At 34.6% G+C, this 24732-nt stretch overlaps 1 protein-coding gene across 6 annotated transcripts in view; it reads right to left on the bottom strand.

Moving 5' to 3' along the window:
• Positions 1-2240: 2240 nt before the first annotated feature.
• LOC113512140 (uncharacterized) overlaps positions 2241-24732 on the bottom strand; it is a 307054-nt gene continuing 284562 nt past the window's right edge. For all 6 annotated transcript variants that reach the window (XM_052893855.1, XM_052893854.1, XM_052893857.1 and 3 more), the window contains 2 exons: positions 6280-7731; positions 2241-5954 (listed from right to left, as the gene is read on the bottom strand). In XM_052893855.1, coding sequence (XP_052749815.1) covers positions 4864-5954; positions 6280-7708 — 2520 coding nt within the window. In that variant the 5' untranslated portion in view covers positions 7709-7731 and the 3' untranslated portion in view covers positions 2241-4863. The remainder of the gene's footprint in view (positions 5955-6279; positions 7732-24732) is intronic.

Raw genomic sequence — 24732 nt, 5'->3', positions numbered from 1 at the left:
CTGTATACATTCGTCAAATTACGTCTGATGTTGGAGAGTTCATGCAACGAAATAATAATTATATTTTTTTTTATACCACTAAGGTGGCAAACAAGCTTACGGCCCACCTGATGGTAAGCGGTTAAAAATTAAATTAAATTTTTTCATCTTCATTTCAACCATTATCCGTCCACTGTTGGACACAGGTCTTTTCAGTAGACTGCCATAAGGAACAGTCCTGAGCCACATGCTTCCACTGACTCCCTGCAATGCAGTTCATATCGTCACTCCGTATACTGGGGGATCGTGTCCACACTGCGCTTGTTCGTACGTGATCGCCATTCAAGAAGCTTTCTTCCCCATTGGTTGTCTGAACCACCACCACTTTGCTTATCCTTTGGGCTATGTCGGTCATTTTTTTGATGGGTGAAAACGGTATGGTAACCCCGCCTGCGCTAACGGGATACGCTGGCGGAGCACCAGTGAAGGGTGATAGATGAGAATGAATACAGGCCAGTTAGCCCATCATGATGAATTCATCAGGAATTAACCTTGATAATTTCCAGGGAGAACCGCGAGGAGGTCGACCTGGTTGGGTATATTATTAGCAATGGGATTCTGTCTCCATTACTAACAATCCCTTTTCCCCCGGGCTATGTCGGTTACTTTGGTTCTTTTGCGGATATCCTCGTTTCGGATCCTATCACACAAAGAAACTCTGAACATAGCCCTCTCCATAGCCCGCTGATTAATTTTACTAATATTAAATTACCGTCTCTTCACACATTTTAGCAAATAAGCCGACAGCCCATCTAATGGAAAGTGGTAATCTATAGACACGAACAGAATCATGGACGACACAGAAGGTACTGTGACATCCACGGTACATCTACTTTTAGCTTCTCTCTCTCTCTCGCTTTCTGTAGCCTGTAATTTCACTGCTATATCCCACATTTGAAATGAAAACAGCCACGCTACCGAGCGACAGAACTACGACAGGGGCAGATGTATCCACTCAACAACTTGTATAATTTCTTCTTTTGGACATAAACAAAATAGCTGATGAGAAAAACTAGAACTTGTATGTTAAAATTAAATCGGCGCTTCTTCTTTCTTTTTCTTCATTTTTGATACTTATATATGTATATTAGTACCTTGGATTTTGTTGCTAAATGTCATGTATTTCTATGGGACTTCATAAATCTCTATGTTTTTAAAATACTGTTATTGGCGCTGTTAGGTCTATTGTTCTAAAACTGTAATGTATATTGTTGTTAATTATTTTGTAAATGACTGTTTTTTGCCATAAATAAATAAAATAAAAATAAATAAATAGAAGATATAATATTTAGTGGATTCCATTGATTACGACCTTGGTTGTAGCGACCATATGCCTATAGCGACGTTAAATCTAAGTCCATTGAATTTAAAGCATACTTTTGTACAAAATTCATGTGGCTATAGCGAGTTTGGATGTAACGCCGAGTTCGGGTGTAACGACTGGTTTTAATAAATCATTTGTAACAAATTCCTAGAAATCCCATGCAGATATTGCGACCGAAGTTGGCCACTAAAGAGACACCAAGATTTGTTTCGTTCACAAACATTTCTAACCTTTTGTTTACATCCACACAGATGGTCAGCAAGTATAGAGACCTTTACCTATTGTTTATAGATATCAGCTTAATAGGTAGGGAAGCGTGTACGTTTCGGAGTTGAATTTATGGTTCAGTTACAAAGTGATATTTTGAGTGGCAACTGAGTTTAGTAAATTCTTGGATAAGTATGACTGTCTCGACGCACATTCACTGTTAAAGAAAAGGCAGAAATCATTTCTTAATTGAAAGACGGTGAAAACAATGCTGATTTGTGCGAAGAAAAAACAACATGTGTACGTGTCTGTATCTCTTTATATTTGCCTGTAACGACTTCCAGATATAACGACGAAAATAGAGTGGTCCCTTCATCGTCGTTATACCCGAAACCCCCTGTATATACATGGGAGGTATCGTGGGCGAAACAGTATACTCTGTTATGTCCATGGTACTGCTCATGTCTATAGGCGACGGTTACCACTTTCCATAAGGTGGACCGTCAGCTTGTTTGCCATTCGAAGTTGTATAAAAAAAAATACTGCTTCTATATATTTCTGTATATAATATATATATATATATATATATATATATATATATATATATATATATCAGGATCAGGACAAGGTGATGATGATGATGACTAAATATTAATTAACAAAACCCACATTACTGAAATATAGCTTTAATCACTTTTAATATTATTTGTATTTACAGCACTTAACACTATAAAGAACTGGATGTTTACAGTACATGTAAATACAGTGAATTGTACAATAAATTGTGTAAAACTAAAGTTGTATAAAATAGCACGTGAAAGAATAATAAAAAAAATCGTCTAAAATATTAAAAACGAGTGTAATTTATTACAAAAAAATGTACTTCGACAAGAACATTACTGCAAAGAGTACACGAATAAAATGAACCATATGCGTCTAGATAGAGTGTCGAAAAAAAAACGCTGACCGTTTATTGACGAGTTGTTTTTCGTACTGAATGTTCAAATATTCAACTTTTGTCAGGCTAAAGTATGAATCGATAACGTAGTAAATATAAATACATACAATGACAGTTCGAATTACAAAAAAGTAGAATAAAAATAATTAAATTCAAACTTAAGCATTTTTGAATAGTTTTTTTTTTTTAACAATTCCATCACTCAATCTCAAAACAATTTCAGTTGAAAAGCAGAACAATTAACAAGAAATTCACCTGTTATTTCTTTCCAACAAAGTTTATTTTTATGAATTTGTGTAAACACAAACTATCCAATAGCATAAAATCATTGCGGTTGCTAACCTGCCTGCTAAGCGTGGTAACTACCGGAACAACCCTCCCCCCCCCCCCAATTATGGTAATATTAAAAATGTTAATTTTAAAAGCCCGCCATTTTTACAACGAGGTTAAACAACTTCTGTCCGTTTATAGGGTGACACTCTATCTATACGTCACCGATCTAAGATAAAAAAAAAGCACCAGCTTCTAAAATGGGAACCGTTAACTTATTTAATACAACAACTAACAGTAACAAAAGCACTAAAATCGTTAGGAACCATTCAAATATTATGAAACATAGAATTGCTTGCAATATGCCGTTCACGTCAGTTGAATTAGAGAATGTTGAAAACAGTCTCGTGTTATTTAAACTAAAATGACATTAACTTAGATTAAGCAAAGTTAAAATATTTTAGTCAACGATATAAGGACTTAGACAAGATATTGTTACAAACAAGCGAAAACACTATTGTATAAAAATAAAAAAAAACCCGATATATCAAATAAATAACCTTTAGATTGCTTTGTAGCAGTTGCCGTCCCCATAGCGTCCAAATCAGGAATTTTAAATTGGACTTAGTTTTAAAAAGAACTCTTTTACATTTGCTTACTCTGTCATATTTTTTATCTAATATTAGAGTGTATTGTACTGTATAAATAAAAAAATATATATTTCTGACTATGACAATACATTTTTAAATAATATAAACTTGTATTCTATGTTCTATTACTTTTATTGTTACTGTATTAACGCAATAAACTGTTAAATAAACGAAAATAAAAAAGCAAAGACAGCTATGGACGCTAATGGGTGCGACAACCGAATGAGGCGATTAAAAGATTAAACAATAATAAAAGATACTAATGTTAATTAATACATTTTGAACTATTAACACCCTTGTGTTATCTAATACGGATATAAATATTAATATATGTTAAACATACTTAAGTATTTCCGACAGAACACACTGATAGTTCGCATCTATTAAACTAGTTTAGATTAATAACTTTTTGTCAATGAAAATGGTTATTTTCGTTGATCTATATTAGGTCCTACCAACAATAATATCTTTCTGAAGTCCCTAATCAAATATACACACCAAAGTAATATCGATGCATGTCACCTACATTTTTATCAAGCAGTTTTTCTTTATAAGTATTTCAAAATATTTAAACTAAGGATAGAGAGGCACAAGATCTTATCAGAAATGGTGAGAATATAAGGTATTACAATGTATAATACCCTGTGATATTTATACTTCTAGACAGTTTTTTGCATATAAACAACAATTGCATCAAGCCATTTTGTTTGCCATTACAATATATATAAAAAGGAAATAAAAACTATTGTTTCGTTTCAAACTGTTAAATTATAAATCGACTACCCGCGTCTATTTAAATTATATGTGACATGTATAGATATTAACTTGTAAACATTTTTCTACTAAACCGATAACAAACGCTTTAAACTAACTATTGACCTGATCAATAGTTAAAAGCGACTAACAATCACAATCAGTCTTCCAAATATAGATATTCTACTGTTAGTGAAATCATTCTAGCAAATCTATTGATAATTGGAATCCATATTGTAAAAACGGGAATGTAAGACGAGAAAACTGTTAATTTAGAATAATCAGTCTTGGAAGTGGATGAAAATTATGCTGCTCGAACTAGCAACAGAAATAGTTCAAATAACGTTCCCTCTTAGCCAATAATTACGACGAAGAATAAATACTTAAATAATAAAATTAAACCATTGATTAAGAAATCCGGATGTCCTCAACGTCATAATATTTATTACAATAAACACTTAAATACTCTTAAAATGGTCCATAGGATTTTAATTGTACGCAAAGGTAAAAAACCTAGCACGAACGATATTTACACGAGCACCGCAAAAAAATAATCGTATCACTTCATACGATCGGTTTGTTCTCAATTATATCACTTTTGTGTCGAAATCACTTTAGCACTTGGCACTTTGGTACATAATTTTCAGTTAATCACTCAATTGCTAAACTTCCGTGCCGTCTTCGCCCTCGTCTTCTAAAAGTGTTTCGTTGGGGTTCACTTCTGTGCTAAGTTTTTTCTTGGGCTTCGGGGGAGGCCTTGGTGGGATTTTGCCACTTCTACCGAGCGTTCCAGACTGGTTCAGAGACACGCCACTTTCGTTTTTCCTCGTGTCATCTTTCGATGGAGATTTTATCTCCTCATTTTCTGTTTTAGGATTCCTTCTCAAAGATCCTGTCTCTGGTTTATTACCCTTCCGGCTCAACGTACTAATATCGGATACCTGCGACTGGCTATCCATGCTTTTAGTGTCTGGGTAGTTGAAAAGTGCTTTCTTAGAATCTGGCTGTGGAGTGGAAGTATTTTTCGTTGTCCAACTCATCCGTGGACTCATTGGTTCTTGTGGACCTGGTGTAGAAGACAGCTGTGAGGACATGCTATTCCTTACATTAGTTCCATAGTGAGCAGGAACAGGAGATGGAGACGGTTCTAGTTCTTCAATAGGAGCACAATATGCTGGGTGTGGGGGTTGATAAGATGTTGGTGTCGCTGGCAAAGGACGATTTCTCATTGGAGAAAACTGTGCTTCTAATCCTGTTTTATTTAGAGAGAGAACCGAACTACCGTCTGCAGTCGTCCTTAATCCCAAATTATCATACAATGGCTCTTGAGCTTCGGCGCTTGGTAGGATTTGGGTACTTGCTGTACTAGACCAACTTGGTACTCTAGGTCGCCTCGGAATTGTTACATATCCTTGTCTTGGCGTAACAACAGGTGGAGTTATTGGAGCCGTGAAGGGCGATTGCGAACGAGAGTATGGTAAAGTCCTAAAGAGATTTTGATTGGTTGTCATGCCGTAGATTGGCGAATGTATTGGACTGACTGGATTTATTTGCGGAGGTAATCTTGTAGTATCGGGTACTGTAGATGCATTGCTCGCTGCTGGAGAAATCTGGGCAGCTCTCGGCGGGAAAGATAACAAGTCTGGAGGATAAGCTCGGCCATTTGTTCGTTCATACTCTACGTCTAGAGCGTCGTGTGATCGTTTGGTTATATGTTCAAATCCAAGCGACCGTTTCTCGTCATCATTGTGTGCTGTAATAAAAAAATATATATATATTTATTACTTTATTCAATATAGTTACAATTCAAGGAGTACATTTTTTATACATACTAAAATTATTATCAGAACTTTAAAATAAACGTTTCATTGTACAAAGTTGAGTATCATACATAATTGTTTTAAAAGGTATAATAATTTATTAAATTTATTAACACAAAAGATAAGACAATACTATTATATGATGCATTGCATTGTATTGTCTGATTGCCAATGTATTGTATGTGCATCTTATAAGCCGAAATATCTCATTACAATTTATTACTATGATATGCTATTTAAAAGTTATCGTGAACTTACCATATACGAAGTCATTGTCCAGCAATGTTTTGTTTAATTCTGACATCTCTGTGCCACTGGTGATGGACGGTGGTGCGTCATACCTCCTTGGGGGCTTCGTCACTGGATTCACAGCATTCATTAAACTTTTCTCCATTTCTGGTATAACTGATCCCTCTATCAAAGCTTCTCCGTTAGAGACGTCTGCTTTTTTCTTTTCCGAAACACGCCGTCGGCAGCAGCAATAGCACAGGATGATAAGTATTATCAATAATACAGCTGCTGTAGCAGATGTACCAATTAGAAGTGGGAGCATATTACTGTCCATTCCAGTTGGTGGTATGACATCGGGACTGACATGTGTCACTACAAGAGTTATACTCCTCTCTTCCACACCACCTTGATTTTTAGCAACACATAAATACTCCCCATTGTCTGTAGTACCAGCATCCATAATCGTTAAATTAACCCATTTGCTATTATCACTACTACTTGATACAATATCATATTTTAATTCACCTTGATATCTATAAGATTTGTCGATAATTTGAGCATTCAGCACCCAATTAACTTCTGGCAGTGGATTCCCATTCACTTGGCATGAAAGTGTTATGTTGTTATCAGATGATCTAATGGTAGTACTATTTGAAGGATAAACAATAGTTGGACGACAAGCAAAATCGCCAGTATCCAAATCTTTCCACGTCTTTCCTTGGACTTTTGCTGGTTCATGGCAAGTTATAGGCGAAGTGTACAGATGTTTACTGATGACCCAATTTCTAAATGGCTGCAGATAGCAATCACACCTCCAAGGATTGTCATGAACATTTAAATTTGATAACGTTAAAGAATTCAGTGTATCAACCTTAACATATTCTAATTTATTACCGTCTAATTCCAATGTATTTAATTTCGGGACATTAAAGAATGTTTTTACTCCGATCTGTACAATGCGGTTGTTGCTTAGTTCGACCTTTTGCAAAAACTGCAGATTGCTAAAAAGTCCATCTTCTAATTTTTCTAACTGGTTATCTTTCAATATAATCCACCTGATTTTAGATGTTTCTTTAAACGTATCTGGGTGTAATGTTTTCAGGGAATTCTTAGATAAATCTAATTCAATCATGATTGCCAGTCCACTGAAACCATATCTATGGATTGTTTCCAATTTACAGTCTCTTAAATGAAGCTTTTTTAAATTGATCAGTTGAACATCGTCGAATGCATTGCTCGATATTTCATAGAGCGGGTTGTAACTTAAGTCAAGATTTTGGATGTCTGTGCTTAATGTTCTAGGTATATTTTGAAGATTCGATTGAGAACAGTTAGCTTGCTTGTTACCACTCGCCCAAACACACTTGCAACCCTGCGGGCAATTAGATGTAAAATCAGCTTTCACTCCCATGATGAGACACAGAATGAAGAGTAGATGCAGGACTCTCTTGTCCATTTTTGACTCATGTGCTCTCGAACCTGCAACAATAAAAAAAAGTAACTTGATAAGTGTATTCGAAAGGGGAAGTGCTGTAAAAGCTATTAGTACAACGTGTTCGAAAATAGATGGCGTTATAACACGCGAGGTAGTTTAATGGCAACATTAAGACACGAAATCGTTTTGTGTACTTTAGAAACTGTAAACTTTATAAACGTACGGTATTAACAGATGATATAAAAGTGCTTTTATAAATAAACAGTTGGTGATGGCATAAAAATGAGTTCTGTTTCATTTTAACAGTTATTTTTAGAAGTGTTTTAAATGTATGGTAATGCATAAGTATCTTGCGTGTAATTTATCTTGGGTACGTATGGGTTTGAAGATAAAAGAAATATTAATATGCCACGTGCCAGATGCAAATGTCTGAAAAGATTTAATAAAAAATACATCTTAATTAATTTATTATAGACTTTTAAATTAAACTTTATAAAAATATTAGTTATACAAAACAAATTACCAGTAAAATTATATGCTTCAGTAGTTTTTATTAGTTTTTTAAGTCCCTTTTACATCCAATATAATCCTAATAGGGTGCCATGTTCTGTGAAGGCTTAAGTTATGAAATAAGCTCCCTGCCGAGGTTTTCTAAAAATAACAAGATAAGGCTTCTAAAAAATGGATAAAGCGGTCATCCCAATGGTTTAGAATTTAAATAACAACACGTACACAAAAACTGTCTTTATCTTTTCTTAAGAAATTTTCCCCATTTACTTACACTCTATCCTTTCAAATTTTATCAAGACACATAAATATAAAATAACTACAATAAAACCATAGGTAAAGAAATAAATGGTCTTACTTAGTCTTACATCTACTTCCGAAAGTCTATAACAAAGTTAAACGGCGCCCTTTTGTCTTGAGAGCCTTTTTAAATTTCATTATTATCTTCTAAAAACAAAGTGGGCAGAAGTCAATATAATACTCACAGGTAAAACAAATTTAGCAATTATATTTTTCGGAAATTTAATTTTTTTTTTTTTTACTAAATCAACAAATGAGTTGATTTGACTGTAATTTGATACACAGGTGAACTATATTGTAAATCAAAACACAAGTTGCTTAAATCAGATTTATCGAGAAAAACCAGGGGAAAAGCTAGTAAAGTGTATAAATTATAGTAATTTCTAAATCTTGTCCTATTTATGTTCACATTAAACCTGTTATCCTTCGATCCTGAGGGCTTACCATGAAATATAATCCGAAATTTTGGAGTCGAACAAAATACAAATTTCATGTTAAAATTGCATAATACATACCGTTTAAATATATTTAAAATATTAAATTATCACTCCTTTAGATATTTATAGTAAGATTTATAACGAACGAAATATTAAGCTCTGTTTCGGTATGAACAAAAACAGGAAATTGAGTCCGAAAATTGAGGCTACAGATTCCACTTTAGAGTTTTCATATAGCGTTACTTTAAGAACTTTTTCATTTCGCGTTCTTAGACTCAGCCAACTGACTGTGCGCTGATCTTTGAATCAGTTAGTATCTCCTTTTACATACGACAGTAATTCTGTCTGAAGACAGATAACAATAATCCAGAAGCTATTGTTATTATTGTAATTTACGAAATAACAATGATATGGGATGCTATCCCGAATATTTTCGTCACCAAACAAGAGTTTAATATACGAGAATGTTCTAATGGCGGAGAAATAATTCGCGGAGGCTAAGATAATTACATTCTCACGTAGGAGCGAGAATAAACCCAGCAATTTGGGCAGAAGTGCGTTCCGAGATGTGATCCCTGCCTTATGATTGTGTACGTAGGGTGATGGTCCAACTGAGAGAATTTAGCGGGCACAATAAAGTTTAGTTTATTTGTAATTTATATATACCATATATATATATATACATTGATTAAAAGATGGTTTAACTGGAATAAAATGTAAGTAATAAGTTTTTTTTTTTTATATTTTAATGCTATAATCGCGATGATTTCATTTGCGTGACAAGGATATGTTGATTGGCTGGGATAAAAAGTAGCAATTTTTTTCACTTACAGTAAAAAAATCAAGTAACTAAGAGAATCAACTGTAGGTAGGTTATCATTCTCCTACGCAAAAATATGAGTATTGTTAAGAAGATTACCAAAGCGTGGAATCTATCTTAATCAATTTTCAAAAACAATTGAACAATTTAATACTTTTGTTTGCATATTTAAAAAGTGTGAATAATCAGTTAGAAATATGGAAAACAAAAATACTAGAAAAATTTGGATTTTAATGACAAAAAAGTATCATTTTTCTACGTTTTAGTTAGAGCACTTTTTAAATAACTTTTAATCTTAGCTTTTTACAAACAATTATCCAATTGTTTTTTAAAATTGTCAGACGTTAACGGATCCTCCAAACTTTGCGAAAAAAATACTTAATGTGCCGGTACAGTGCAGCCAACTGTTGAGACAATCCTCTTTTCGGTTACTAGAATTCAGGGACCCTATTCTCATTGTGTTGGCTCAGAATGATGGGATCACATGTTTGTTATTATAAAAAAAGACGTCATATCTCTGTGAGGTTCGGTACGTATGCTCTTAACCTCGTCTGCTTATCGTTTGGGCCAGAAGCTCTTATATACTGAACTGTTATGTCCCGTCCCAAGTACCGTGAAGCAAGTCTCTTTCTTACATCACTAATGGCGTCGTAATTTGTCCCCCACTTATTTTATAAGTTTGTTCAGTGATTTCAGACAAAAAGAAAGCATTGCACGTACAAATGTAAGTGCTAGTTCGGAAATTTATACGCGGTAATAAAGAGTATAAGGGGGGAGGGGGGGAAGGGATTGTTAGTAATGGAGTCCACCAATCAGATTGCTAGCAATACCCTGTCAGGTCGAACTCCCCGTGGTCCCCCCTGGAAACCATCGTGCTGAATGCCAGGTGTATTCATCACGATGGGCTAACTGACCCCTTCCTTATACATGTACGAGGTTTGTCCGGAAAGTACGTATAAAAGTTTTTTAAAAATTTTATTTTACAATTATTCAGGTAAATCAATTTTATCCCCTTCAAAGTACTCCCCCTGTGACATAATGCACTTGTGCCAACGCCGTTTCCACTGTGAGAAGGCACCTTGAAAGTCCTCTGGTTGTAGGTTTCTCAGCTGCCCCGTCGTAGCTTTTTTTATCTCATTTATGTCCCCCAAATGCCGCCCCCGAAGTACCAATTTGGTTTTTGGGAACAAGAAGAAGTCACACGAGGCCAAATCCGGCGAATAGGGGGGTGTTCGGTCACCGTAATGGAATTTTTACTCAAAAACTCACGGACAACAAGAGAGCTGTGGGCAGGGGCATTGTCGTGGTGAAGAATCCAACTCCACTCTCGCGCCAATTCTGGACTAACTCGTGCCACACGAGCTTTGAGGCGTCTGAGCACATCGACGTAGAATTTTCCATCAACTGTCTGGCCTGGAGGGACGAATTCTTGATGGACAATCCCCCGAACATCGAAAAAAACAATCAACATTGTCTTGACATTTGAGCGGGATTTTCTTGATTTTTTTGTTCGTGGTTCCCCGGATGTCTTCCACACTTTGCTTTCACGGCCATTCTTGCCGAGTTTCGAGAGAAACTTGATTACGACGCGCTGCTCTTCAACGGAAGCGGGCTCCATGCCGACGGGGTTTCGTTAAGAGGTAACTTCACAGATGGCGTGACAAGCCAGTTCGCACCGCACGGCGGTCAGACCAGAACTGAAGCATTGTTAGGGACATAAGGAAGGGGTCCTGCGCTTACCTGGCCTCCCCACTCCTCTTTCTCGCATTCCAGAACACTTTTATACGAACTTTCCGGACAGACCTCGTATATTAGACAATCTACTAAGGCACTGTAATATGGCCCTTAGTAGATCTCCCATGTTACACACACATAGAACAACACAGCGTACAATTAACAAATGAATGTAAAGGTTACTCTTTTATTGACCCCTCTTTAGTAAGGAAGTCGCAGCGCAGACGCTATTTAGTATGGATACGCCTTTCATGCTAATATTATAAATGTAATTGTTTGTATGTTTGTTATTCAATCAGGCTTAAACATATGGACAGAATTAAATGTCACTTGGTACATGAGTAGGCTATATATAGCCTAACTTAGCCCATAATATACATACAACATATGATTATGTGGTCCCGGCATAGAATGAGCTATCCTCTCCTTTCCCGTAGGTGTCGTAAGAGGAGACAAAGAGAACTCAAGTATATATATATATATATATATATATATATATATATACTACCTTAACTGTAACAATTTTATTAAGACAAAAACAAAGTACAGCCAAATCCTTATTTAATGATTTGCTACTTTGCGGATCATTAGTTTTCCTTCAAACGACGTGAATTGTCCATTTCCTTTTATTGAGTTGTTTATTTCAAACCAACTGCGGACAAACTAAATACAAACAGGTCCGCAATGAGAAATGTAAGGGAATTTTGTTTATTAGAAGTGGCTGGACTTCAAAACAACTGAACGCATAATATAAATACTCGTATGAGAACTTTATTGCCTGGTTAACACATTTTTCATCAGAGATTTATACGTTTTAAAGATATAATCCAATCCTATTAAACAAATAACGAAAAGGTATTTTTTTTTGTTGTTGTTGTTGTTGTTGCTTGTTTGCCACCTCAGTGGTATAAAAAAAAAAGAAAAGGTAATTCAAGTATTTTTTTTTTATTATTATATAGGGGGTAATAACGTGGGTGTCGTAAAAGGCGACTAAGGGTACTTAATGGTAGAGGGACGGGCAGAAGTGTTCCTCATAAAATATCTCTTAAAGCCTAACTGCGGTTGCCAACCCGTCTGCCAAACGTGGCAACTACTGGCAAACTCCCCCCAATACGGAAAAGTCTATATTTAGCAGTGAACAGTTAATAGTTCATGAGATTATGATGAAATTTTACATACAAACAAAACCTATTTAAACAAAATACGTTCATTGCTACTTTTCATAGCTTTTTAATATAACTACTGTTACTGTTATAATTACTGTTGCCAACCCGCCTGCCAAGCGTGGCAACTAATGGCAAAACTCTCCAGCAGGAGGAAACCTATGTTCAGCAATGGAGAGTTAAGGGCTGACACGATAAAATAATAGAGGGCAAACGAGCATGCGGCCCACCTGATGGTAACTGACTACTACCGCCCATGATCACCCGCAACACCAACGGCATTGCAAGTGTACTATCGGCCTTTTTTTATTACATTGTAATGCTTCACTATATCTTATGTTAGTGATCGTACAAATAAAAAAACCTAACCTGGGATTCGATCCCCCGATACCTGTTAAGTGCATCGGCGTCTGAGCTTCCATGAACTAAACTCGTTGCAACATTGTTTCGAAGACAAGAAAACTTCAAGCTAACAGAACAACTTGTATTAAATTAAACTAAAACAATGCATCCGAGAAAATAACATAATATTCTGCGACATAAAACGCAACTTTGTTTCCAATCTGATTCGCTGGTGACTGATGTTTTCAAGTATGAAATAGCTATTTTTATGGCATACGGTAGATACTTAATGTGATGCAGCGATAAAGAGTAATAAATACCCTGGTTGGCTGGCTGCCCGTAAAGCAGTGTGTGTTTGCATGGCTGTGATTCGGTTTGAAGGGTGGGATATGGTATGAATTTACTGGGTACAGAGGAATAACACCTGAGTCCTCAGGAATGGCAACGCATGGGGGGTATCATGGGCAAAACAGTATACTCTGTTATGTCCATGGTACTGCTCATGTCTATAGGCGACGGTTACCACTTTTCATCAGGTGGGCCGTCAGCTTGTTTGCCATTCTAAGTTGCATAAAAAAAGAGAACACCGTTCGGTGTTTAGTCCGCAAAATGTAGATATAATTTTACTGTGCAGTAAAGTTTAAATAAATAAATAAGCAAGTGGAGTCGAAGTCGAATACTTTTAAAGGAATGCTTTACCATTTTATTAAAAATAATAAAATTTTTACTAGTTTATGTCTGTACATGGGAGATATCTAAATAGAATTAATATAAGGGGTCTTAATAAGACTAATAAAATAATATTTTTTAGAAATTTTATTTGTTTGTCTGTATGTTTATTCCAGCATCACGTAACAACTACTGCACCAAATTGAATGCGATTTTCACGGTTGTATTCTCGAAGGTCTAACTTGAAATTAAGGTTGACTGGAAGAAATCTCTTTAAAGGGATAATTCGCATACATGTACATTTTTGAATGTATAAAACCATATAATATACTGTGACGTGGTTTACGGCCCCAGGTTACTAGCAAAAACTGCTCATGCCATACAACGAGTTCAAAACGCATGTGTACGTTACTGTTGTAATGTTCCAAAACGCGGTCAAATTACTCCAATACTTAATGATAAAGGTATCTTGAATATGTCATATCGAAGAGAACTCCATTTGGCCAGTTTCATTCATAAAATTGCACATAATAAAAAACCCAAGTATCTATATGAAAAAATTTTTTGGACGAAAGATATACATAGTCGAAATACTAGAAGTAAATTTACAGACAGAATTAAGCTTCCTGCACATAAAACTGTTTTCTTTAGAGGAAGTTTCAGGTTTTCTGCAGCAAAAATCTGGAATGATCTACCACCTCCTTTGCATGTTAATATGTCCCAAATTACTTTAAAAAATAAACTTAAAAAAGTCTGATTGGAGAAACAAATTCAAAACAGTTGAGAAACTGACGCTTCACGTTCTTCTTTTTTTTATTTTTTTATGATGCTGTCATTGTGAAGTGCGATAATTTATTCAAAGTTTATTCTTTTCGGTTTTGGTTGTAATTTTTTGTGTATTTGTTGTAATGTTTTATGTATTTATTGTAATGTTTTATGTATGTGTTGTAATGTATTATGTATTTGTTGGTAAGCGTGTTGAGTCTCCCATCCGAGAAATAGGTATTAGCGATCTGCACGCATGCTAAAGGTAAAGAAGTTAAGGGGCCGCCTGAAAATCAGCGCTATATAGGTACATCTCGCTGGAGCTGTACATATATAGCAATAGCTGAGGCGGCTCCTATTACCAGCAACATTAATTGTTTTTTTTTTTTTCCTTTTTGTTGTTTTAATTTCTTAGTAAAGGTAACAAATGTCATCTATCTATCTATCTATAAATAAATCAATATATAAAAATTAGTGTATGTTTTATCTTGATATATTATCTAGAACTTGGAAAACCAAATTAATATACCAATAATTTGTTTTTTTTTATAAGACAAAAGTGGCAAACAAGCATACAGCCTGTCTGATGGTAAACGGTCACTGTAGCCTATGGACGCCTACAACACTAGGGGTGTCACGTGCGCGTTGCTAACCCTGAAGAAACCATGAGTGGGGGGGAAAGGGACTGTTAGCAATGGAGTTTGACAGCCCCATTGTTAGCAATATGCCCTATTAGGTCGACCTACACGTGGTTCCCCCTGGAAACCATCGTGAATAATTCTTGTTGAATTCGTCACGATGGACTAACTGACCTACTTCATCCTCACCTATCATCCTTCACTGGTGCCGCGCCGAAGTGTACCGTTAGCGCGGGTGGGGTTACCATTCCATTGTCACCCATTAAAAAACCCTGAAGAAACCTTAATATAACCTATTTCTAATTTCCAATAATTTTCTATTGCTAAAATCCACGCATACGAAGTAACAGGCCAAGTTAGAGAAGAATAGAAAGAGCTAGTGGTAAATATAGTAAGATTTTGCATATAAAGTAGTGGATTATAAAATATCTGAAGGCTACTACAGGTTGAGTAGGTTGCATGAAATAAACTTATATACAGACAGTAGCTATATACAACAAATCCGCTTATCCGCCGTGATGTTTAAGCTGCCGACAAAGTTAAAGCGCCGCCCGCTTTGAATTTTACACTTCGCTTGTTCAAACTTAACGATCCCTATATATTTTTTAATATCTGTAACAAATATTGTTGGCCTAGAAATGACGACTACGTTAATAGAACCAACTTGTTTACAACTAGCAGCCCGTCTCGGCGTCACACGGGTGAACATTTTTACATTTTAAAAAGTGGCCATTAAGGCTGCACACGCGACGGAAGCTTAAAAATGGAGTAACTTCTCCCGTTTTCCCAACATTTCCCTTCACTGTTCTGCTCCTATTGATCGTAGCGTAATGAAAAGTATACTATAACCTGCCCAGGAGTATGAAGAATAATTGTACCAAGTTTCGTTAAAATCCGTCTAGTAGTTATAGTTTCTATAACGAACATACAGACAGACAGGCAAAAATTTTATTAATTGCATTTTTGGCATCAGTATCGATCACTAATCACCCGCTGATAGTTATTTTGGAAATATATTTCATGTACAGAATTGAACTCTCTACAGATTTATTATAAATATAGATAAGTAAAGCAATTTTTCCTTTTTATTTCTCGTTGCATTTAATAAGTTTTTTTTTTTTTTTTTAATACGAATATAATTGATTAAATATTTTATAAAACATCGTACATCACTGAAGATACTTCAATAAAATATTATGAATATTGCTTCATAATAAGCGAAAGAGGTTTGTTTGAATCGAAGCATTTGGCGTTCTATTGTTTCTGCCTACCCTAATGGGAGACAGGCGTGACAGATATGTATGTACGCTTCATAATATTAAAGCAGTCGTCGCCTACCTACAACAATAATGATAGATACAAAAAATACAATCGAATTGAGCACATCCTTATTTTTCCAAATCTATAGAAAACTAAAAAAAAAAACCATTCAATAGGAAGGCTTATCCATACAATTCCAAGCGATTGATTGCAACATACCATTTAACTGCATTTAAATGAATCAATTCAGCTTGTATGCGACTCGATGCTTTAATAAAACGTATATAAGCCCTCACTTTGCTCTTATGGGATCTGTAAGTGTTGTATTGACAAAAAATATATTACTTTTAACCGACTTCGTTAAAGGATTTCTCAATTTTGTCTGCATTAATACATATAGAGCAGGGGTGGCCAACCTGTCGATAGTGGCAGGCAATAAATATAATATTTTGCTAATCTAGCAAAAGATGCTCTGACGCAATGCTAACACTAATATAAATATGTAGTTACTAAGAATAATTTTAATTTTTTTCCGTCTTAATAAAATAAAAAAAAAAATACTACAATACTACATCATTGTGTACTGAACTATGTTGTTTCATTTGTGATTTCAAAAGTATGCAATTGGTAGATCGCACAGAGTTTCGTTAGTAAACAGTAGATCTTGAATCTAGTCAGGCTGACTACCCCTGACTTAGAGAGATATTTGTATAAAAGATATTCGCTTGGGTACCTCTGTCCCATTCGAGTTTTTGCCATGAAACTGTTTGCTTGGCTGCGTTTAGGATTTCAAGAGTGTAATACAGGGTAGGTACCACAAAAATCTTAAAAGACAACAACGCATGAGGGATATAATAGGCATCAAAGTATTTGTTGAATTTGAAAGTTTATTTATTTATTTTACACTTTATTACACCAAGTAAAAAGAAAAATAACAAGTACAGTAAATATTAATGAGAAGTGATACAAAAGGAGGCCTTATCGCTAAGTAATCTTTTCCAGACAACCTTTGGGTAGAGGACATTGAGAAAAAGACAAGGGGTAGGTGGCGCACTAATTTATACATATTATCACATATATACACACACACACACACACACACACACACACATATATATATATATATATATATATACACACACAAACTAATATATACATAAACATACATATACTTAATAGCACACATACAACAGAAGAAAACGATGTAGGAAAATGAAGAGAGAACACAGGAAAATAGTACTAAAGGGAAAGGTAGTAGTAGGACTTAACAGAGGTTTTGAAGCTAGTAAGAGTTTGAGCGCACCGAATAGAGGTAGGCAGAGAGTTCCATAGGCGTACTGCTTGAACAGTAAAGTATCCCTTTTTAAATAAAAAAAAGAATTTTTACAACTGACCGAATTATGAGGTAACAAACATTAAAAAAAACCGTATCGAGCACCTTCTTGTTCAAAGTCGGTTGAAAAAAACATAGTATTAGCTTCAGCCATTTATTACAATCCCCTAAAAATGTAAACACACGAAGGTGCTCCACAAAATCCGGAATTTCGTTAGGAGTGCGGATTACTCATTTTATGACTTCATTTATTGTTGAAGCGAAACTCGTCGCTATCTTATAAGGGTTAAAGATTTAAATTGCACTGACATCCCACTGGATAGCTGTTATAGGAAGGATTAATTAAACTTGCAACCCTGATTGGTGTGGCGGTCAGTGTTCGCTTCGATATTCCAAATTCAAATTGATAATTGTGGATGCGATTCTGTAGGGTTGTCACTTGGATTACTTGATTATTTTAATAGTGTAGTAGGTGAACCCTCAATCAACTGGCCTTCATATCCGAAAGTTTTTTTTTTTTAATGGATGATAATGGAATAGTAACCTTCGCTAACGGTATACACTGACGGAGCGCCAGTAAGGGATGACAAGCGAAAATAAAAAGGCAGGTTAATTAGTCCATCGTAGTGAATACATCTGGAATTTAGGACGATGGTTTCCAGAGCGACCACGTGGAGGTCGACCTGTTAGGGTATATTGCTGGCAATTGGGACTGATAGTCCGCATTACTAACAATCCCTACCCCCAATTTTGCAATGGTTGTGGAGTTCGGCCCACGCATAATTGTATTTATGTATACATCTATTTATATTACGAGTAATAGCATAAACCACACAGAGGAGGGAAATGTTGGTAACACTATTATAGCCTGTCAGGTCGACCCCCACGCGTTCTTCTCTCGAAATCAACCATCGCGGTTAATATGGCAAGTGGCTTAACTATTCTAAAGACAAGCAAGTTTTTTATTTCACCCACTAATGCAGTATATTAATTAATGTAATCCATTCCTTAAAACTAGTGTTAGCATTCAATAATAGTCTCAATTTTTTTTATATTACCAAAAATAAATATAAATTCTCGAAAAAAAAGAACAACCTGTATATGTACCAACGCCACTACACAATACAGTATATGTACACCCCTATTATTATATAGAGCCGTTGATACAAATACAGATTGTCCTTTATTTTGAGAACTTTAATTACTTGTAATATATTTTTTTTCTAAAAAAAAAATACAAACTATAGAATTGGATTCTTAATAGTAATCAATACTAAAATCAATTTTAACTCATTCGGGTACATTAGTCAACATACTGTATACTTAATAAACGCCGAATCATTCCAACTTACTTGTAAATAGCCAATTACAACAGAGTGGCAATCACTGAAGAGTTCACGCAACTGTGATTTACACACTATGTGTTAATTTGTGAATTGGTCGATTCTTTAACCAGAAACTGAAAGTAGGCCATTTATCACTTGGTAATTAGTGTTGAAACTTTTGGATAGATCTGGACGTTTATTTAGAAATTACAAACCCGTTTAGAGGCGAATAATAGGAAGAAACGAAGAAGGAAGGAAAGAAGGAATTTTGTCCCACGAACCTTCAGGAATGAGTTCCCTGCCGAGATTTTCCTTAGAAACTACTGTACGTATACAACTAGTAATCTATACTCATAATAAATCTGTAGAGAGGTCAATTCTGTACATTAAATATATTTCCAAAATAACTATCAGGGGGTGATTAGTGATCGATACTGATGCCAAAAATGCAATTAGTAAAATTTTACTCTGTCTGTCTGTATGTTCGTTATAGAAACAAAAACTACTCGACAGATTTTAACGAAACTTGGTACAATTATTCTTCATACTCCTGGGCAGGTTATAGTATACTTTTCATCACGCTACGTTCAACAGGAGCAGAGCAGTGAAGGGAAATGTTGGGAAAACAGGAGAAGTTACCCCATTTTTAAGCTTCCGTTGCGTGTGCAGCCTTAATGGCCACTTTTTAAAATGTAAAAATGTCCACCCGTGCGACGCCGGGACGGGCTGCTAGTTAAATAATAAATTCGCGTTTGACGTCGTCCCGCTAAGTTTGTGAGTGAGTAAAATTGAAGGAAATCGTATAACGTTGAAAAAAAAAAATAATATTTGAAAACTATATCAATCAATTTAACGTTTCTATTCATTTGTGATCGATAAATCTCTTTCGTGATTCTTCTTTCGTCCATCCCCTCCAAATGGTCAAAACAATGCAACATTCTCTTTTCGATATTTGTCACCTACACACACCGTCTTTCAATCTACACTTTTCTCTTATCACATTATTTCTCACTAACGAATTAACATTATATTTGCAAAAGTAAATCTGTCTGTACAAATATATACCAAGACGCGAAATCAATTCAGTCGCTACAAAACGTTTTTAATCGTCTTCCAAAAGGCAGCTCTCATCAAAAAGTCATTTGTGACCATACAGTATGTGATTTTATAATTATCCTTAATCCAATCAACAAAACAAGTAATTGACTTGGAAACCAGTTCGAACCGGTTCAGAGGATGTCACGATGGGGAATCGTATCCTGTGCTGTAACGATGGAAACTTTAAAGCACACTCCAGTGTGTCTTATTCAGACGTAATAAAAGCCATAATCGCGTTAACGGCCTACCGAGCATAGAGATATTTTGGGTACAGTTATTGTAACAAACAAAGGAACAAATGTAATACACATTGGGACTAGACATTTTTATAATTTACATATCTTTTAGTAAATATAAGATTTTCTTAATTTGACTTTCATAAAGTAGGATACTGTAATTAGTATCTCTGTGTGAGCGTGCGGGCGAGCGCGCCAGCGTGCGTGCGTGCGTGCGTGCGTGCATGCGTGCATGCGTGCATGCGTGCATGCGTGCATATATGCGTGCGTGCGTGCGTGCGTGCGTGCATGCGTGCGTGCGTGCGTGCGTGCATGCGTGCATGCGTGCATGCGTGCATGCGTGCATGCGTGCATATATGCGTGCGAGCGTGCATGCGTGCATGCCACGATAACCTTGACAATTCTGAAAATAAATTATTTTGTAACCTATAATTCCTTTTGTAATTAACTGGGTTCATTATCCATATTAATTGCATATTAATTTTGTCACTGACGAAACCACATTTTTTGTATCATAAATCACAATCACAAATATTTCTATACATGCCATACTTTTAACAGTCCAAAATAAAGCAAAAAGAAAAAATATTTGAAATTGGATAGAAATCACACAAAGCATCTGGCAACACTGTTGACAGGTGAGCTCTTCGTCGCTCAATAGAGACCTCCAAACGAGCACCCTCAGATTACGCAGCCAACTGTACCGGCGTCTTAATTATATTGCTCATTGACCATTACATTTGATGATAATAACTGTTTACTTTGTTTTGTGGGTTAATAGATCGGAAGCGGGTAATGTACTTCGTACAATTAGCTTATATTGCGTTGTATTTACCATCAATGTAGGTGTGATTACAAGAAGTCATTAATGAATGAACGCATTGTGAATTCTGAAAACTGGAAATTTCCTTATGTGATAATCTCTTCTCTCCAAACGATGAAAGCGCGAGTTTGTAATTTAATCATCCTCGAATTTATGGTGCGCTCTATGTGATTTGCTTACCTTAGATTATACAGTATATTAATTAAGAAAATTCATTCCTTGAAATTAATGTTACTATTAATTAATAGTATTAATTTTTTTTTTCTGATAGCAAACAATATTTAACACTTCTTTATAGTAGTGTATGGTGGAAGCCTATGTTTAGCGGTGGACAGATAATGGCTGAGATGATGACACGCCTTGTACATATTTGAAAATTTCTTTTTCCTTTCCTTCTAAATTTATTCAATGTAAAATATATCTTACTAATAAATATATTAAAGTAATAATTGTAACTTGACAGTGTCTATACATAGGATATACAAAATCAAAAAAAGATTTAAAGGTCTTAAGACCAATAAAAAGCAAAACAATATGTTTAAGAAATTTTGACTGCCATACATTTGTTTTGGGATCAAGCAAAAACTATTGCACGAAATTGGATGCAGTTTTCACAGTTTCACAGAAAAGCCTTCAAAGCCGTTATATATCTTATCTTGTTATATATAAAACGATATACATATACGTCTGTACATAAATGAAAGATCTTAATTTTACGATCAATGGCCAAACAAAGATTGGCCAAGTTATTTTGACAGTTGACTGTCGTGGCATCAACAGTGAATAGTTCGTAACTCCATTGATTTTACTGCATTAAAAATAAAATTGTAGTGTATTAACTCTTTAAGTGATTGAAATAAAACGGGGATTGCAATAACATTCGAAATTATATAAATCTATGAAACGAATTCAACTTATACTAGTCAGAATCAAATATAAAGTGGCATATGTATGGTGTTGGTGCAAGATTCAGTTTATTGTTTTAATAATCAATCTACATGAAAATATCGAAATATTCAGAGGAAATAGTGAGTAGCTTTATAGTATCACAATAAGTACCTACGAGAACTAAGAACTAGTTTAATTCACAAACGGTTGTCTGAATATTCAAATTAACGCAGCGACAGCAATAAGTGTGTAATATTAATAATAAATCTGAGGGTACTACAACAAAAAAGATCGACATCTACGTTCAGAAACTTAATACAGCAACTGCCATAGACAATTCATACTTTACTTTATCTAATATATTTTCATAAATCGACGCAAGATGACGCTAGTGTGTTATAAATGTAAACAAGAAATCTCAAATAGACAATATCTCTGTTGTAACTTATGTAAACTAACATTTCATATAGATTGCACCAATGTATCTGTTCAAAGATTTTATTTAATGGAGCCAGAAAGGAAAATCAGCTGGAAATGTCCATTATGTATTTCCAAAAAAACTGTAAACGATGAAGTAATCGAAACTATTACCTATCAAGATACATCATATAATTCACAGAAAAATGTGACATGTAGAAATAAATGTAAATTGAACTTGCCAATTAATAATTCATTTGAGTCTCTGAAGGTGGATATTTCTGATTTAGAAGAAGACATAGACGCATCATACGAATCGATCAGCAATTTTAATAGAAGTTGTCCTAAGTTTGGTATTAGTTCAGATGAAAAATTTAAGGAAATGGAAAGCGTTATAATTGCTCTTCAAGAAAAACTGATAATAGCTGAAAATGAAATTGATAATTTGTTAGAAGAAAATAACAATTTGAAGAAAAAAATTATCAATCATGAGAAAAGAGTAAATCAGTTAACAGATATTTGTAAATCTACTTCAACAAAAAAAGCATTAAAAACGAAAAATAAAAACAGTTTAACTGCTACAAAATTAAATTTTATTGAACAATCGTCACCGCGCATCATACACAAGAATCAGTTTCAATCAGAAAAAAAAATCCTAGAGGAAAAGGAAACAGTTGACATCAAATCAAAAATGATATTGCAAGTTACTAGGCCGAGTGCATGCAAGAAACAAACAACTGTTCATCCATCTTTAAATGGGACAGATTCAAATTTCCACATTAATAAAAATTTGGATTTTAATACGGTTAGCGAAAAGAATAAAATAATTATTATTGGTGACCAGCAAGGCTCAGGTCTTGCTTCATCCCTAATTTTTAAAAGAATGTCCTATAAAAATCCCATAAAATATAATATAATAGGTAAAATTTTCCCAAATGCGCCTGTTAGTTATATTTTAGAAAAATCAAAGTTATCAAATATAACCTTTAACGAAGATGATTGGATTGTATTATGTATAGGTGCTAATGATTCAAACCCCATAAATATTTTTGCTGAAATATGTGCAGTATTAAAACTTGTAAATAAACCTAAGATTATAGTTACCAGTGTCTTACATAATCTTTATATAAATGTTAGTAAACTAAACTCTAAAATAAAATCTTTAGTAACTTGTTTCAAAAATTGTATTTATGTAGAAAGTCAGGTAAATGAGATAAATTTGCATAGTTCAGCCCTTAAGAACATGATAACTAATAAAATAAATATAATTATAGATAAGAAGAATTATGATACTCATTATTTACACATTGTCAAAAGGAGGATAAGTAATAAAAATAAAAATTGCTACGTTCAGGGAACTATTCCATACTATTTTAATAAAATTAGACTTAATGAGATTACAAAATTAGCTAAACAAAAGAGTTACCTTAAGGCAACTTCCGAACAGTTTGAAACGAAGGTATTAAAAAAAGGTACTATACCATATTATTTCAAAAGAAATCCCAAGTCCAAAATTGATTCAAATATTAATAATCTGGAACAGCCTTGTTTTCGTGAACAACAGTAATAATTATTCGTTAAAGATACTACATCAAAATATACAAGGTATTAGATCTAAACTCAGTCAAATAGAATTATTAGTAACTTCAAATGAAATGGATATATTGTGTTTTAGTGAAACTTTTCTTAAAGCACAAAACACAATTACATTGCAAATTCCGGGTTATAAAATGGTGGCTTCCTTTTGTCGTCGTAAATCTAGAGGAGGTGTATGCATTTATGCAAAAAACGGAATAAATACAAAGCAGCTTGAATGCATAAATAACATAACAATGGAACTTAACTTTGAGTGTTGTGGCATTTTGTTACCTGAATTGAACTATGTGGTCATATGTGTCTATAGAGTACCAAACTCGAACTTTGATATATTTATTGGGGCATTGGAGTTATTATTGCAAAGATTAACGATACGATCACGGTACTCAAAGAAAAAAATTGTTATAGCTGGTGATTTCAATATTAATACTCTTGAGAATAATAGTAAAAGTGAAATGTTCCTGAATACATTATTAAAATATAACTTGAAACCTACAATACATGAACCAACAAGAATATCAGTAAATACAAAAACATGCATAGACAATATCTTGACAAATCATAAAAATTACGTGTCCAAAGTCGAGCACCTAGGTCTTTCAGACCATTCAGCTCAACTGATCGAGGTGCCATGTAGCCAGGAGTTTATTTTAAAGTACTGGTATGTATATAGAAGGAATACTGATGAGAATAT

This window comes from Galleria mellonella, unplaced genomic scaffold (assembly GCF_026898425.1).
Source record: "Galleria mellonella isolate WM207_F2 unplaced genomic scaffold, CSIRO_AGI_GalMel_v1 utg184, whole genome shotgun sequence".
Classification (NCBI taxonomy): domain Eukaryota; kingdom Metazoa; phylum Arthropoda; class Insecta; order Lepidoptera; family Pyralidae; genus Galleria; species Galleria mellonella.
The sequence above is the reverse complement of the archived record's forward strand: the minus strand, read 5'-3'. Positions and strand labels throughout refer to the sequence as shown.